Genomic DNA, 18,600 nt, shown 5'->3' with positions numbered 1-18,600 from the left:
TGTGACAGAAAATAATAAATCAAGTTTAAATCAAAACTAAGCTTAAAGATTTTCTGAGGAATAAAAAGAAACCTTTAAGCGTCGTTGTGATTGAATTTAAGAACCTTTGATTTTTCTCAGTCTCCAACACCCAGACTTAATAACTGTGATGATTAAGTGTGATTGATTAGAATATCCTTAAACAGGACATGAAAATCTACACATATAAAGGTTAACTTACACCATTTACACCACTGCTCTCAAAGACGGTGTTACGGCTGCGGCCATATGACCACTGTGTGCTGTCTTGTTCTGTCTCTCTACCGTGTTTTAGACTCTTTGCAGGTCCATCCTCTAATGAAGAGTAGCGAGCAGCTGATTGGCCCGTGGAACACGTGCCCACGTTCAAAAGCCGCTCTGACAGCTCCGGAGGGAGAGAGAGAGAAGCGAGCAAACGGTTTGACAGCCGACGCGGTCCTGGCCCTGGTTTCCAGCTTATACCTTTTGTTGTGTATTTGTGTGAGCGTGTTCGGTGAGAGCAGCTCCTAGTGTGTTAACTTAGTGCTTAGGCACTCATAGGCTGAAGCAGAAGGGGTGAGCCGCCTTTTTCTTTGGAACAGTTTTCTCCTGTTTTCCGGGTTAGGGAGCGAGGGTTAGTATTGTCATTTGTTTGTTTTATTTCTTTCATAGGGTTTAGTTAGTTTTCTCTGGTGGGATTTAGTTGGTTTTGTTTATTGTTTTGGCCTGGGTTCACCCTGGAGCTATGCTTCATCACCTTTAATAAAATCACTTTTTTTACTCACAACTGGTTTTGGATGTTTGGCTTGGGAACCAGGGCGGATATTTGTCTCTCTCTCTTCCAACCTTTATGTGCGTCTCCACCCGCCTAGACTGGGGCGTAACATAAATGGGGGCTCGTCCTTTTCGCTCGCTTGATTGGTTCGCTTCCTTTTTGCGTTTGTGGTGGGGGGAAGCGTCATTTGGGGTGTGTGGGGAGACGGAGAGTTTCATTCGTCTAAGCGTCAGGCGCGAGTTTGCGGCCCTTGAGTGAGCGGCTGTAGCTGCGGTTAGTTGTCTGCAGAGGTGTGTTTTTCCTTGTTGCTTTGTTCGTGATGACGTTTGACATGGATGATTTTGCGCAACAGCCCTCCATTGAGAAGTTGGAGCGGTGCACAAAAGCAGATTTGTTAGTAGTGGCTAATTTTTTCAATGTGGATGTTCCGTTGCATTCTAAGAAGGCTGAAATTAAACAATGTTTGATAGAGAAACTGGTGGATAGGGGAGTGTTTGGGAGGCTTAAAACTTCGCCGAGGGGGTCTGGGAGTTTGGAGACGGCAGTGGGGGCGGAAGCTGCTGGGGCCGTCCCGAAACCTTCCAAGGGGCGAACGACGTCGGAGGCGGAAGCTCCTGTCGCCGTTCAGTCTCCTAAATTGGACCCGATTGGCCAGGTTGCGGCGGGTTTGGTGACGGAGGATCTTAAGCTCGCCCTTCGCTTGAAGGAGGTGGAGCTGGAGGCTAAGGCTAAGGAAGTCGAGCTCATGCATCTTCGCATACGAGCTATGGAGCTGGATCCTTCTCGAGCGAGAGACGCTGCTCCCGTCCCTGTAAGTACAGCCCCCGACACTTCTGCTGTAGATCAGTTTAACGCTAGCAAGCAAATTGTTTTGGTACCTCCTTTTAGGGAGGGAGAGGTTGATTCATATTTCACTGCTTTTGAGCGCATCGCTACCACTTTAAAATAATTAGTAGGAAGAGCGCAGGAGGTTTGTGCAAGTCTTACCATTGCTGACAGTCTGGATTATGAGGTTGTCAAATCCACTATTTTGCGGACTTATGAGTTAGTCCCGGAGGCTTATCGGCAAAAGTTTCGTGCCTGTAGAAAGTCCGACAGACAAACATTTGTGGAGTTTGCACGTGAGAAAGCTGTCTTATTTGATAAGTGGCTGGCTGCCAGTAAAGTAAAGAACTTTACCGAGCTGAAGGAGTTGATCCTATTGGAGGAGTTTAAGACATGTCTCCCTGAAAGTATTGTGGTGTACCTTAATGAACAGAAGGTGGAGTTACTGTCTAAAACCGCTGTTCTTGCCGATGAATTTGTGTTAACCCATCGCGCATCACTCTCGACAGCACGCCGTGAGTGCATTTCCCCGACTCAGCATGCCAAAAGTTATAGGGTTTCTCCTAAGCGACAGACGCGTTCTGCTGCTATTCCTGTGTCAGACCGCAAATGTTTCTATTGTCATGAAATCGGTCACCTTGTCGCTGCTTGTCCATCACTACAGCGCAAGGAGCAGGCTCACACGGTAAGGAAGCCGAAAAGTGTTGGTTTCGTTCGTTCTATGTCTGCTTCCACTTCACCTGACAATGAAGTGAGAAGTGACAGCCTTGATGACAGCTACCGTCCTTTTGTGTCGGAAGGATTTGTTTCTCTGAACGGAAAGGAGGAGGATCGGGTGCCGATCATGATTCTGCGTGACACCGCAGCCGCGCAGACACTTATTTTGAGGGGTATTTTGCCTTTTTCTGATTTCTCTTTTTGTGGTTCGGATGCTCTTGTCTGGGGAGTGAAAATGGATGTGTTGCGGGTACCGCTACACAAGGTGTTTCTCCAATCGCCGCTCATTTCGGGACCGGTAACGGTTGGAGTGCGCGATTATCTGCCAGTGCCCGGTGTTGCGATGATTTTGGGGAATGATTTAGCAAATGGGAAAGTGTTTTTCACCCCGAGAGTGGTTGAGAATCCTGTGCCTGATACTTTGATATCTGACCCTGTTGCGGAGCGCTCTCACTCTGTTTTTCCTGCCTGCGCAGTAACTCGCGCGCACAAGCGCAGGTATGGCGACGTTGATTTGTCGGATTCTTTTCTCTGCGCTGGTGGTGAGCCGGAGTCTGAATCTAAAACCTGTGACCCGCTAATGGGCGACTCGGAGGCGATGCTGTCTGTTAGCCCATCCGTGACATCTCAGCTGCCTTCCGGAGTTAACAAAAAGGATTTTGTTTTGGCACAACACAGTGACCCGACTCTGGTGGGTTGTTTTTCAGCTGCCCACTCTAGTGACCAGTACCCTCGTGTTTATAGTGTTGAGGATGATGTGTTGATGCGTACCTGGTATCCGCCTGCAGCTGGTGATCTGGGTTGGAATGTGTCTAAGCAGGTTCTGGTGCCTCAACAGTACCGGCACAAAGTTCTTAGTCTTGCCCATGACATTTTTTCTGGACATTTAGGTATTAGGAAAACCTACCACCGCATTCTGCGCCATTTCTTTTGGCCAGGACTGAAGAGTGACGTTGCTAAGTATTGTCGTTCTTGTCACACCTGTCAGATTAGCGGTAAGCCTAACCAAGTCATTCCACCCGCTCCATTACACCCTATTCCAGTTTTAGGGGAACCTTTTGAACACATACTCATTGACTGTGTTGGTCCACTTCCTAAAACAAAATCTGGCCACCAGTACCTCTTGACTTTGATGTGCGTTGCTACACGTTTCCCTGAAGCGATTCCATTGCGCACCCTTAAGGTTAAATCAGTTGTTCGGGCGTTGGTGAATTTCTTTTCTACATTCGGGTTACCAAGAGTTGTCCAAACCGACCAAGGCTCTAATTTCATGTCTAGGATTTTTGCTCAAGTTTTGCAGTCGCTTGGTGTTAAACACCAAAAATCCAGTGCCTACCATCCAGAGTCTCAAGGTGCACTTGAGCGGTTTCACCAGACCTTGAAATCCATGATGCGAAAATTCTGCCTTGAGTCTGGAAAGGAGTGGGATGAGGGGTTGCCGCTGCTCCTTTTAGCGGTGAGGGAAAGTGTGCAGGAATCGCTGGAATTTAGCCCTGCTGAGCTGGTGTTTGGTCACACGGTGCGTGGCCCGCTGCGACTGCTCAGGGAGAGTTTCCTGTCCGACACAGTTGCTCCTAAGGAAAATGTGTTGGATTATGTGAGTTCTTTTAGAGAGCGTTTGCATAAAGCATGTGCAATCGCACGTGATGCTCTCGTGGCAGCGCAGGGCAAGATGGAGAGAAAGTTTGATAAGAAGGCTGTGCAAAGGAAATTTGAGGTTGGTGATAAGGTTTTAACCCTTCTACCGGTCCCTGGTTCTTCTCTCCAGGCAAAGTTCAGTGGTCCGTATACGGTGCAGGCAAAGTTGAGTGACACGGATTATGTCATCGACACCCCAGAGCGAAGGAAAAAATGTTGTGTGTGTCATATTAATATGATGAAGCCCTACTTTGCTGGTGGTGTGTCAACAGTTGCGACTGTGGGGGTGCCAGGTTTAGAAGCCCGGTATGACCCCGTAAATGATGATTTAGTTTTCGGTTGTGCGGAGGGCTGCGCACGTCTCAGAAACTCTGAAATCCTAAGTGACCTCAGGTCCCATCTAACAGATCTAGATGATGATGTTCGAGATGACGTGTGTCAGTTGATTGAGAATCATCTTGATCTTTTCTCGGACACTCCATCCTGTACTACCGTGCTGGAGCATGACATCGATGTGGGGGGCCATCCTCCAATCAAGCAGCATGCCTACCGGGTGAATCCCACTAAACGTGCTCTTTTCCAGACAGAGGTCTCTTATCTGTTGGAAAATGGTCTTGCTGTTCCTAGCTCTAGCGCGTGGAGTTCCCGTGTCTCCTAGTGCCTAAAGCGGACAAGACCCCACGGTTTTGTACAGATTTTCGGAAGGTGAACAGCGTGACCAAGCCTGACTCATATCCTCTTCCCAGAATGGAAGATTGTGTTGATAGGGTCGGTTCTGCGAAGTTTGTCACTAAGCTGGACTTGTTAAAGGGCTATTGGCAAGTTCCTCTAACATCACGTGCAGCCGAAATCTCTGCTTTTGTCACTCCTGACCATTTTCTGCAGTACACTGTCATGCCTTTCGGGTTGCGCAACGCCCCCGCCACATTCCAATGACTCATGAACATTGTGCTGGGAAGCATTCGCAAGTGTGAAGTGTACCTAGATGATATTGTCGTCTACTCAGACACCTGGTCAGAGCATATAGAAACACTCACTGACGTGTTCCATCGCTTGGGAAGGGCATCCCTTACCCTCAATCTCGCCAAGTGTGATTTCGGTAAAGCCATGGTGACATATCTGGGGAAGCAGGTGGGTCAGGGTCAGGTGCGCCCTCTTCTGGCCAAAATCCAGGCCATACTGGACTTCCCTGCCCCTCGTACTAGGCGTGAGCTCGGCATGGTGGGCTACTACCGGGGTTTCTGCCGAAATTTCGCGGAAGTGGTCGCACCCCTCACTGGCCTCACTAGTGTATTGAAACCTTTTGTGTGGTGTTCTGTGTGTCAGAGTGCGTTCCTGGCTGTTAAAGCGCTCCTGTGCAGTGCGCCAGTGCTGGCTGCCCCTGATTTTGCGCGCCCTTTTAAATTAGAGGTGGATGCCAGTGCAAACGGAGCAGGTGCCGTACTGCTACAGGAAGACCAACATGGTGTGGATCACCCAATCGGCTATTTCTCAAAAAAATTCAATGTCCATCAGCGAAGGTATAGCATGATTGAAAAAGAGGCCCTCTGTCTGCTGTTTGCATTGCAGCATTTTGAGGTGTATGTCGGTTCCAGCCCCTCGCCTGTGATCGTCTATACCGACCACAATCCCCTGGTGTTCCTAATGCGTATGCAGAACTCGAACCAAAGGCTTATGAGATGGTCTCTTCTGGTGCAAGATTTCAATTTGGACATCCGCCATAAAAAGGGGACAGAGAATGTGTTGGCGGATGCACTGTCCCGTACCTTCCTTTAAACGTGAATGTCAAAACATCTACAAGGGCGATGTCTTTGATTTTGGGAAGGGGGGTGTTACGGCTGCGGCCATATGACCACTGTGTGCTGTCTTGTTCTGTCTCTCTACTGTGTTTTAGACTCTTTGCAGGTCCATCCTCTAATGAAGAGTAGCGAGCAGCTGATTGGCCCGTGGAACACGTGCCCACGTTCAAAAGCCGCTCTGACAGCTCCGGAGGGAGAGAGAGAGAAGCGAGCAAACGGTTTGACAGCCGACGCGGTCCTGGCCCTGGTTTCCAGCTTATACCTTTTGTTGTGTATTTGTGTGAGCGTGTTCGGTGAGAGCAGCTCCTAGTGTGTTAACTTAGTGCTTAGGCACTCATAGGCTGAAGCAGAAGGGGTGAGCCGCCTTTTTCTTTGGAACAGTTTTCTCCTGTTTTCCGGGTTAGGGAGCGAGGGTTAGTATTGTCATTTGTTTGTTTTATTTCTTTCATAGGGTTTAGTTAGTTTTCTCTGGTGGGATTTAGTTGGTTTTGTTTATTGTTTTGGCCTGGGTTCACCCTGGAGCTATGCTTCATCACCTTTAATAAAATCACTTTTTTTACTCACAACTGGTTTTGGATGTTTGGCTTGGGAACCAGGGCGGGTATCTGTCTCTCTCTCTTCCAACCTTTATGTGTGTCTCCACCCGCCTAGACTGGGGGCGTAACAGACGGACACAGATGTAACACTGTCTGTGAAGGTTGATTTAAGAAAAAAGCGCTTAAAGTTTTAAAGACATGTTTAGTGCCATCTTCTGTCATTACAGAACATTACAACACCTCATTGGTTGGTCGGTTGGTTGGTTGCGGTCAATAGGCATATATTAGTTTATGTTAGCCAACTAATAACAGAACCAATAATCAATGATATACTTTCCACTTTCACTCTCTGTCTCTTAGCAGTAAGTGGTTCCTGAACCACCAGTGGAAGGCTGGTGGATTGATTCCTAGCAAGTCCAGTCTGCATGCCAAATATCCTTGGAGAAGATACTATACCCCAGTTGCTCTTTGAGTATGAATGTGTGTGAATGTTTGATAGAAAATGGATTTAAGCATAGAGTTGCAACTAAAGATTATTTTGGTAGATAGTAATCTGTAGTCGATTAGCTGATTAGTCAATGACTATTTCAATAACTGTTATCTTCGCTTCCTGTGGACAAACCTCCTGTTCTGGGTTCAGTACCTTACCTGCTCACGTCTGCTCACCTGTGAATATCACCTCGTTGTCTCGTCCCACAGCAAATTATAATAATAACCCAGGAAACATATATTATTGAAAATAATCAATTGTATTTTTAACATTACTCAATAGGACCATCAGAATAAAAAGGAAATAAATAAAAATATTAAGTGATACAAATTAAAGGCCTAGTAGTATGTAAACAAAAAATAACGTGCAAACAGGAACCTCAAAAAGGCTTCTGTGCATAAGTTCAAATGAAGCCTCAAATTAAATCAAAAATGTTTTATTTTTTCAGTCCAGAATAACAAGTTTCCAAAGTTTACAGATGATTCGGTTCATGAATTCATGATTGCAGTAGACATGCTCTGGAGTGAGGCTTGCACTCATCTTTGAGATGATGTTTTACCAGCTGCTGATAAAGATGATCTCTGTCATGACTTCAGCCATTTGAGAGGTGCATGAGCCTCTTTGCAGGACAAACGGAAGAGGAGATAATTATTACTGAAATAATCGTTGACTAATCATCTAATCAAAAAAAAGAAATTGGCAGATTAGTCAACTACCAAAATAATCTTTAGTTGCAGCCCTACTATTGGGTATAGATAAAAGTATTCTCAAGGACACTGATAGTTGTTGTTAATTAATTTATAATTCTTGGAAAGGTTCGTATCCACACCAACAAATTCTCACTCCAAATATAGAAATTTACCACCTCCTGTGCTTCAAATGCAGCCTTAATGGCAAAGATCAGAAAACAGAGCATTATATCATGTTTTACATATTGTGTATTATATGTTCAAATTTTTTCTCTTCTTCTCTTTGTTCTTGTTTGCTGATTGTTCATTAATCTGTCTGTGCTATGTGACTCCCACTACTTTTCCCTTTCTACCCACCAGGTAGTATAAGCTAGCTCAACTTCAATAACCCTAAAAAGAAACCTGCTGTTGTTTCTATCATTATTTACGTCCAAAGTCATATCAGAGAGCTGTATGCTTTATTTGCTGTTTTTTTTTTTTTTTTTATCCTTCAGTCAGAGCATGGTATATCATGTTTTAACGGAAACTGGCTAGCTCACTTCAGGCTCACTTCAGCTCACTTTTGGGTGTCAAAAGGGTCATTAATTTATATGATACTCACACATTCGCATTATATCACATTATATCTATCTGTATCTATATCTATTAGATACAGATTATAGATCATATATATATATATTGAAGTCTCTTTGTTGCTGGCAGAATTGGAACCTTGATACGGTTAAAGGACTTACCTCTAAATGTAAACAATTTCATGGTGCTTTGATTTCCATCACTGATTACCGACGATATCAAAGTTAAGAACGAGTTGTCATTATGAGACCAGTTAATCCCATAGTTAAGTGGATAAGTACTCTATGGACAGTGGAGCTTTGTACTGGACAAATGGGAGACTTAAAAATGGGAAAATATTTTTTTTTTATTTGAAGACTTCCATTTAATTGGACTAGTTAGTGAAGAAGTGTGAGTTAGGATTATTAAGGGTAAATTGATTCAAATGGTTGAATCACACTGTGGTTGTGTCAAACCGCTTAACACATTTGTTTACTTGTTTGTTTTTCTAATAAGTTTAGGAGTATCTTAAAGAGTTGTGTTCATCTCAAAGTCAGTAGAGATTTTCAGATTTAAGCTGTTTTCTATGATACAACTCATTAAACCTCTATCAGCTCCTTAGATTTTACACTGTTAAGTAAAATCCTCCCAGATTTCACTGTAATGATTTCACACAAATAGTGCAATAATGTCAAGCAATATATGGGGCTAATGCCAAGTTTTGAGAGCACACATAGGTATTCATCACTCTCTCACTTTTTTCATAAGTCATCTATACATGTGTCTGCAGTGAAGTGACAGCACCCACATACCCGAGCACTGTATCCCAACAGGATGGAAAGATCTCAAGTAGAAGATAACGGACATGGTTCGTAATTCCCATCAGTGGGTGCTGTGACTGCTGGACTGTGCAGCAGACAAGAGCTCAGATGGCAGATCCATCACTGCTGAGGCAGTGGAGGGAAGCATCCCCTCCCCAGCACAAAAACACACACACACACACACAGCCATTTTAACTATTTCCAACACCTTCTCCTATTCCTTCTGCTTTTATTGTTTTACGGTTTTATTTTCTAATATTTGATATGCTGTGACAAGGATGATGATACATTTCCTTAAATAAATGTATATATATATATATATATATATATATTTTTTTTTTTTTTTACTAAAGAGATGGACGAAATTGTGTGTGTGTGTGTGTGTGTGTGTGTGTGTGTGTGTGTGTGTGTGTGTGTGTGTGTGTGTGTGTGTGTGTGTGTGTGTGTGTGTGTGTGTGTGTACTGTGATCAACTCACATATTATGATCATGATGTCTCTTAATATTTTTTAAACTTGAAATAATCTGAAATGTGTTTATAATAATAAAATAAATCACTATAAGTTATTTGTATGAATAATGTTAATCTATAATAATAATAATAAAAATAATAGTAATAAAAATGACACACCAAATTACAGATTCTCCTGTTTTCATCTGAGATCTCCATCTAAAAGAGCGCAGTCCGAGGAAACCAAGACCCTCAAGCTGCCAGGCCTCTGGTAGAGGACCCGAAGACCCGAGCATGAAGGATAAAGACCTTAAGGGGGCTTATATATAAAATTATATAATTATTAAAAACACAAGTAACAGATAATGTTGATTCCACTTTGCTACTGGAATTGAAACTGAAACTTTTTTTTAAATAATTGATAGTTCTGTACATGCAGATATTTCACTGGTAATCATGGCAGCTGTTTGTTTTTGCATTGATTTTGTTAAAACATTAACAGTTTGTTTTGTTGTTTTTCTACTATTGTAGAAACCACCGAAACATGGCAGCAGCAGAGATGCATCTAACAAACAGGTATGATGCTGTATCCACCATTTATAGTTCTGCAAAATGAGCTCCTGGATGCTGGGTCCTAAACACCATCAAAAAATCTGAATCAACCCAAGTGAAACAGTTTTCAGTTTGAGTGCTGTAGGTCTGTGCTATCTCTTTAGCTGCAATGAACCAAACACATGGCAGACTCCAGAGTTACATGAATAGCTGGAGATGTAAAGCAGGTGGAATGAGGTTATCTAGTCCCTTCCTTCCTTTAGAAACACTTTGCTTCATGGGCTGCTTCAAAGTGCTGCTATCAAGGTGTCACACACTTCGCCATAAAAGGATTGCTCTATGTGGAGAGGTGAGCAAGTGCTGGGTGGGGGTGGGTTGAAGCTTCCCTCAGGATCAAACCCAGGTCGTAAGCGGGGCTGGATTTTCTCAGAACAACACCCTTCAACGATCAGCTCCAGCTTTAACCTTTGAACTGCGAACACGATTGAAAATCTGGAGCAATGCAAGGAGCAGAGAATAGAGGCTGTAGTCATTAATCACACACACTCTTACCATTTCAAACATAATGCACTAGCAACACACACACACACACAATGACAATACTCCCATTTTCTATGGCTGCAAAGTCTGCGGGGCTGTTGTGGAAATATTTAAGGTTGATTCCTCTCTCCTTTAACATCAACAAAGATGCAAATCTGAGGCACATATCCCTCATTTGCCCTCATCTGGATGTGAATAATCATCCCTGGATGGTGCATGCAGAGAAAAGAAATAAGCAACGGCCTTAAGTGCCGAATCCACGCACCACAGTAGGTGCGATTACCACTGACTTTATGGTAAAACACCAAGGTCAAGTGCTGTTTTGGCTGTTTGTGGGAGAAAACAGTCTGAGCTCAGACAATCCAGAACTCCCAGGCAGGATCACGGAGGTTACAGTTCATGCAGTGTGAAAACTGAGTCTTCTTGATGCATCAATTTAAAGTTCTACACAATCAGTCTGCCTGCCCAGACGCACAGCAGTGTCCTGATTGAAGGTCAAAGGTGAACTCCACACATGAGGTTCCAAGATTAATTTCTAGTTGTTTTAGCATGAGCCATATATATACATATATATATATATATATATATATATATATATATATATATATATATATATATATATATATATATATATATATATATATATATATATATATATATATATATATATATATATATATATATATATATATATATATATATGATAGATAGATATAGATATAGACATACATTTTTTTGTAATAAAGTACATTTAAATAAATATTGTGAAACATACATATATATATGACAGTTTAAAAGTGAAAGCAAAATAACTGCTCCATACATTCTAGTTTTTAAAAAAAAAAAAAATTATTTATTATCATTTTTTTTACATAACCACTAAGAGAAAGAAAGGATTTTTAGAAGCATTCCAGTGGTATGATTATAGAATTCTATACAGATAATGACCTTTAACATAACTTGCCTAACAGTGATTAACAATATTGATTTTTGTGTTACTTTGTTTCGTTGTTGTATTTGTTGTAAACAAAGAAATACTAACATTCATAATAAACAATCTACAATGATTTATCACAAAATCTTATGATTTGTATGATATTCATTTAAAAATGTAAAACTGGCTTCAAGATATAAAATAGACCAAATCTTCCAATAACCATTTCATTACCACTGCTGAATGTCATTTTAATGGTTGGTAGACATAAGAATGAAAATACTGTCCAATACAGATGTTTGACCAATAAACTGATGCAGCCCTGAAGAGCTCAAATGTAGAAACTTTATACTAAGCAGCGCAAAAATAAACTTTTAAGGCAAAAATATTAAATTGGTCATTCATAAAATTTGTAAAGTACTTCATAAAGTAATTGATATATTTAGGCATGAAAATAATTATGAAAAAGTGACTCATTTATTTGAGAAGTTTCTTTATGTATCATTTATTTCTATTTTCATTTTTAAACGATAGAGAAAAAGTCTGGAATCACAGTTTGATTCTATCCTTCCATCATGTTTTTCCAGAAGAATATTTTTATTGTTTGCTTTTCTCATAGATTACTTTGAAATTTAAATGGGTAGACATATCTAGCTTTACTAATTCTTTTAAACCTTCTCTAACGAATACAGTTACTTCATAATAATTATCTTTCTTGATGAAAATTGAAATTCTAAATAACAACCTGGGGAGTTCGGAAAAAGTTTTAAAATTCCTCAAATCATTTATCTATATCTATAGTGCTGATTTTTATTTTAATCATCTCTGATTAGTGTTATTGTTGGAAGGACAGACACTATAAACAAGAGTGAAACTGACTGTGATAAACTGATCAAATTTTCCTGTCTGCTACAGATCAAAATATCATCAAAGGGTTATTACAACTTGTGTATTTTAAGACCGGTACTATGAAAAACACGAGGTTTTATTTCTGTCATTAAAATAAAGGGTTAGGGGCAGCATGGTGATAGGATGAATACTCACAGAAAGAAAGTCCTGGGTTCAAATCTAGGCAGGGAACTATTTTGTATGAAGTTTGCGTTCTCGCACTGTGCTTTCGTGGGTTCTCTCCAATAAGACATGCATGCTGGCTTGTTGAAGATTCTAAACTGGCCATAGATGTATATTAATGCTACGTGAATGTGGCTTGTACTAAAGCCCTTCAAGTGGTCAGTAAGAATACAAAAGCACTCTATAACAGACAGTTGATTTTCACCTTTCAAATAGTCTCATATATCCTTTTTTACCCCAGAGTTCTTATTTTATAAGCTGAGCATGTTAAACAAATGAAAAATGAGTGATGGTAATTGACGGAAACAGGTTAAAGCACCAACCAAACTCTTCTTGACTTCATGAATGATCCAAACGTCCCACAAAACCTACCGAAGCACTCTTCAACCTCTCCAGAAACAAATGTAACGTTTTTATGAACATTCCAAACCTCCTCATGAATCTTCACATTGCAAACCCCTGATGTAGATGAAATAATTCACAGCAGCTGGTGACTAGTCACTAAAGACTCAGTGGAGTCACTAAATGAAAACCAGTGAGTGTAACAGAGCTGGGTAACTGGGCTGAGCTGAGACCACTAAGGCAGCGGCAGGAACAGCTGCAGTGGGGGAATTGCATTGTTGTTATCTGAGACTGAACTCTGAGCCCTTTTGTACTTGGTTCTTTCCAGCAGCCAAGGTCTCATAGCTCTAAAGTGACGCCTCCATGCTGCTTTAAAAGCTAAGTAGCACAAAGGTTGAAGAAGGAACTGAGAGAAATGTTCACTTAGTCGACATCTGGTCTGAAAAAGGAAAGCTTCACACACTCAGCAGCTCTTACTTGATGACCACACAATGTACTTGTCCACTTGTGTGTGTATGTGTGTATTTATCTTCAGTTGCACAGCATGTGGGCATTTGCAAGAATCCATTTGCTATATAATTGAATTAATGCCGGCCTGCTCTTGATTTAAGCTTCAAACAGCTCAATGAAAGCATATTGTTTTGGAGGGGTTGTTTGTTTGTTTGTTTGTTTGTTGGGGGTTTTGTGTGTGTGTGTGTGTGTGTGTGTGTGTGTGTGTGTGTGTGTGTGTGTGTGTGTGTGTGTGTGTGTGTGTGTGTGAGGGTTGGGGGTGGGGGGTATTATAGAGGAATGTGGAAGTGAAGGTTGTGCTGAGAAGGAGGTCAGGAGAACGGTGGACGAGTGGTGGAGGTAGTGATAATAGGCTGGTCACACTGTGTAAGGTGTGCTGTAGTGATCGCAGTGGGACTTTCTTTCCTGCCTCCCATACAGACAGTTTGACATTGTATGATTCACTGGCACTGGTTTATAATAACACTTTAATAGGACTACGACGACTGGTGCCAATGGGACCACTGCATCCTCTGGTCCCAGGGGTGAGAGGGAAGGGATTGGGAGGCAGTAGCAATGGTGACAGTCGGAGTTACAGACCAGAAAGACCTCACTGTCTGACAGTATCCTGTCTCAAGGCCAGTTTGGTTTTTAAGCTGTTGTCAGTGGCTGAAATCCTTAAATCTCTCATGTAGTCAGAATTTCTGTCTATTAACTACAAAAATAAGTACAAGACAAACTGAAGATATTATCCCACCACAAAAAAGAGTCACTACAGCACCAAATAATAATACAACATGAGCCAAAATTAAAATAAATAGAATCTTTCAGCAAGATAAGAAGATCATTACCGCAAGAAGAAAGAAAGGTTGTATAATATAATATAATATAATATAATATAATATAATATAATGTAATATAATATATAATGAATAATATAATATAATGAACTGCATAAGTGGAAAAAAAGGATGGGTGTGTAGACATATTTAAACAGTAATGAAGAAACTATGGCACTTTAATGAAATGAATGCACTGTAATTAAATATAGTTTTAGATTACCCTTTCATAAGGTGTCAAAGAAAGACAGAATGAAGCTTCAAAATATTATCCATAACAACTGTTTAAAGAAATCAATGTGAACACTACACTTACATAAATAATTGTAATAATAAGATGGAAATAAAATGCGTGACAATTAAATAGTGGACATTTGAAGTAAAACTCCTGCTGTGCCTTTTACATGTGCAGCGGTCTACCTGGACTGTGCTGTTATCAGGGTCAAGGCACAGCTCTCAGACAAGAGGCTTAAGCAGAGACAAGAGCCTTTAACACAAAATAAAACCATCAAAGTTCAGCTCTAATCCTCGTTGCGGTGGATAAGGCTGATAGTTAACGGGCTGTATTATAAGCTCTGCTTATCCTAGCCGAGTTGTCGGTGTGTGTGTGTGTGTGTGTGTGTGTGTGTGTGTGTGTGTGTGTGTGTGTGTGTGTGTGTGTGTGTGTGTGTGTGTGTGTTCATTCCCTACCCATTTTAACATGCCAAACAGGATTTATTGTACTGTGAATTGACATCACCAATCCACAATATTTAAAAATAGATAGCAGTGACAATTCTACAATAAATTCACAATCTTTTTTAATTACTATAGCTGATACCATGCCGCAAAATTTGCAACAGAAACAGGACAAAGAAATATTAAGGGGGGAATTTCAGAGAGTACTCCCCAAAGATTGGAGTCCACTTGCAAATTAATGGGAAGAAGAGAATGGTGTCAAAAAGTGGTCACACAACACAGGTTTCTAAGTTTAGTTCACAGTGACCATTTCGATTTGAATTTTAAATTATTCTTTTGTTTAGGCCTGTTATATTTCCTGTGAAATCTCCGTGTTGTTTCTGTATATGCTTCAAGGAGGTTGTGCGTTTAATGATTTCAGCACCTTGGACAGCTCCCCTCCGAACCGTGTTTCTGCTATAATTTATTTTATTTTAAATAAACGAGTCATGTACATTGGGAGGGGGGAAATGTGGATACAACCCATAATACCGCCGCAAAACTCATACACAGATATTATCCGGGACAAAGAAAGGGAAAGTTACTTAAATACGGCTGTGTGTTTTGGCATTTGAAACACATTTCAACTTAGTCATTACTTAATTAAAACAAACAAACCAAAATGATTTATGATTTTTGGAGACTACAGCTGTTTACAGAGAACTTGAAATTACCCCGTGAATGACCTGCATCAATGAAACGGAATATTGTCTGCAATATATATGTAACTGCACTGTTATGGCAGCTAAATTAAAGACTTATAGAAGACGAGAAAAAATGAAATAGAATGCAATTTATGTTTCCACTTTTTGTTTGTTAAATTATATGAAATATCAGGCCTGAGAATAAAGCCTATATCTCGCTCTTTTCCAAGTAGACAATCATCAACAGATTGTTAAACCACGTTTGTGCGGCCAGATGAGCCTAAAGTAATATTGTTTTTTGTTTATTTGTTTTTGTTTGTTTTGTTTTGTTTATTGTTTTTGTTTGTTGTGTTGTTTTGTTTTCTTGCTATGTCAAAATAAAAACCCCACTTATGACTAGACTTTTATTATATTAACCCGAAGCTGAACTGGGTCTTTTCAAGCTAAGACGTTTTTAGTTCTGTGCGATATATGTTTCAGCTGTTTAATCTGCTCACATGATTTATTTATGTATTAATTGGCTAAAGAAATTATTATAAAGTATACAGAAAAGCTCATCTGTCAAATTTCTCAAAACCGAACTCCAACTCCAACTTGTGTCTCTAGTTGCTTTCCAGCCTAACAGGCACCACAGTTTGCGTAAGGCGACCCGACTGACCGGGAGATTTGGTTTGTTAGGGCGCCCTCATGAGACGTTTCTAATGCTGTGTCTGTCTGCGATCGAACGTGTAATACAATTTTTACCTGTTAAAAATGAAAAATATAATTTAAAAACATACCGTATAATATATTTGAGGGAAATTCCTTAGCGCATATTACGCACAGCGAATTTGAGCGTAAGGCACACCTGTCGCAAGTCCTACTGTTCCATAGTTATAATAAAGTGTGTATCTAAAGTTTGAATTCCACGTCTATACTTTAAGCAGTGCAATATACGGTGGAATCCCCTGAACAGTCGCAAGTCTCACTGCCAGTGTAAATGCATTTGGAGTACGCACGCTTGAAAGGGTAACAGACCTCACACAGTGTGGAAACAACAACAAACACGGCTTTTCTTCTTCCTGACAGAATAAAACCGAAGTGCAGAAAAGTTGAACTAGAAGAAAAATCTAACTCACCAGGTAAAGCGCAGGCGTCAGAAGGAACACAGCGCACCAACACGTCACCTGCATCCTCCCGGAGCTCAAACTTCCACTAATTTCCCTCGGATAGTAGTTTCGGCTTTGACGACCATAAATCCACCTTGTATCCACTTCACAGCACAATCAACCCCATCAGCTGCCCAGGCAACAAGGAAACAACGAACCCCATGGCAAGAGAACAAAGCAGAGAGTTGCAGATTGGGGACAGGATCGATCGGCCGGTGAGGCTGCTGCTGCGGCTTGACGTTAGGGGGACCGGGTAGCGACAACCAGCGCTTATTTAAGAGTTAATCCAGGTAGAGGGAGCAGGAGGGTCATAGTTGTGTCAGGTCTTGACTGTCTAACGGCTGGCACGCTCAGCGGCTGGAGCGTTCCGATCTGAAAGGAATGGCGAGGCTTTCTGCTTTATAACGCGCGGCAACAACACAACCAAGGAGACTCTCGCTCTAGGGGGGAGGGACGAGATGAGGGGGAGCAAAAAAAGGCAGGGAAAAAAATAACGGTAGTAAATTCCAAGATGTAGTGCGGAAACATTTCCCTCTCTCGTGTTTTGTAACAGAAGCTTGTGGAGAAAATGCTGGTTACCTTGGTGTGGTTTGTGCGTCTGATATAGATGAATGAGCTGACATTCTCAACTCTGATGCCACTAACTTTAGGCAGCCCCTCTTCAGCAAGGGAGCCTAAAACCTAAACAAACAGAGCATAGTAGCAGTTGTTTAAAATTTCCCCTTTTCCTGTATTTTTGGATGGCCTGGGGTGCTCTACACTGTTAGCAGTCTTCTTTAAAAATAATTTTTAATCACTGTTCAACACCCATCCTGTTTATTTGAATGCTAATTCACACATGCCAACAACATAATAATCTGTTATTTTTAGTATTATTGTTATTCCTTAGGGATGCATCACTTTATTATTATTCTTAACATTACTATCAGTGACCCAAAGTCTTCCAGATAAACCACAATTAAAACTGTATTCTGTGTATCTGCTCACAATGCTAGCAGAAGGGAGTCAAGGTGACTGAAGCCTGCTTAGATGCTGAGCATGTGTTTCTGGTTTGTGGATAGACAGATAGGATCCTTTCTGGCCGTGAACAGACGGGGCAGGGAGGTGAGCAGAAAAGAAAAAGGCAGGGGGTTGTGCTTTAATAAATCCCCAGCAGGCTCATTGCTACAACATTGCAGTGGTCTGGAAGTGTCACCATAACTCAGACAGTGGGGCTGATGGGATCCTGCTCTGAATGGCCCAGATAGCCTTCACAGAACCAGCATGGCATCCAGTGGTAGTGAAGGAGAAGATAAATCACGAGGGCCATCTGACTTCCATTGTGTCTGGAATGAAATGCATTCTGGTCTACAGTAAGGCAAAGGGCTCACATTTCAAAGTAAAATCCACATTCCCCCCTTGTTGATCAAATGTTTCATAGAAAAAAATTACTAATTTTTAGTAGGACAAATTTGCTGAAGTTGAACCGGGACCTTTGCTATAAATTGGTCTCAAATGGCTGTGAAACCCAAAGTTAAAATGCTATATTTGCAGTTCTGTACTTCATGATTTTCCATTTAAAAATATTATGTTTAATTTGTTTAAAATATCCATATATTATTGGATATGCAGTAAATTAAAAAAAATGTTTCTACTAGGTATACAAACATATTGTTAGATTGATAATTAAAAAGGTTGCCATGAGGACTGTAACTGAGATCTTTCCCTTTCTTTAACTGCCTTACACGGAAATTCCAGGATGGGAACATTTTATAAATATGTGATTTGACAGAAATGTGTCGCTGTGTTTGATGAATGTGTGACCGTACCACTTATTTTAAATATGCTTCAGTGGATTTGCTCTTAATTCCTATTTCATTTTTCATTTTTTTTCAATGTTTAGTTTATAATGGTGCACATTTGTAGTTTCCCTGTCTATTAGTTATTCAGACACAATTTTACACTTAGGTGAAACATTGAAAATTGAGCTTTTCACCTCATTTGTTCAGCTCGATGTTGTATTCAGGGAAGAGTGTTCCTTTTCATCAATGAAACA

At 40.9% G+C, this 18,600-nt stretch overlaps 1 protein-coding gene across 1 annotated transcript in view; it reads right to left on the bottom strand.

Annotated features, from left to right (window-relative positions):
- The window catches only part of nxph1 (neurexophilin 1), an 81,417-nt gene extending 64,504 nt beyond the window's left edge, over positions 1–16,913 (bottom strand). The window contains exon 1 of the mRNA XM_031733922.2: positions 16,536–16,913. Within this exon, the coding sequence (XP_031589782.1) occupies positions 16,536–16,589 (54 nt within the window). The 5' untranslated portion in view covers positions 16,590–16,913. The remainder of the gene's footprint in view (positions 1–16,535) is intronic.
- Positions 16,914–18,600: the final 1,687 nt, after the last annotated feature.

Source organism: Oreochromis aureus, linkage group 22 (assembly GCF_013358895.1).
Source record: "Oreochromis aureus strain Israel breed Guangdong linkage group 22, ZZ_aureus, whole genome shotgun sequence".
Classification (NCBI taxonomy): domain Eukaryota; kingdom Metazoa; phylum Chordata; class Actinopteri; order Cichliformes; family Cichlidae; genus Oreochromis; species Oreochromis aureus.
Note: the sequence above shows the minus strand (reverse complement) of the source record. Positions and strands in the feature narration are given on the sequence as shown.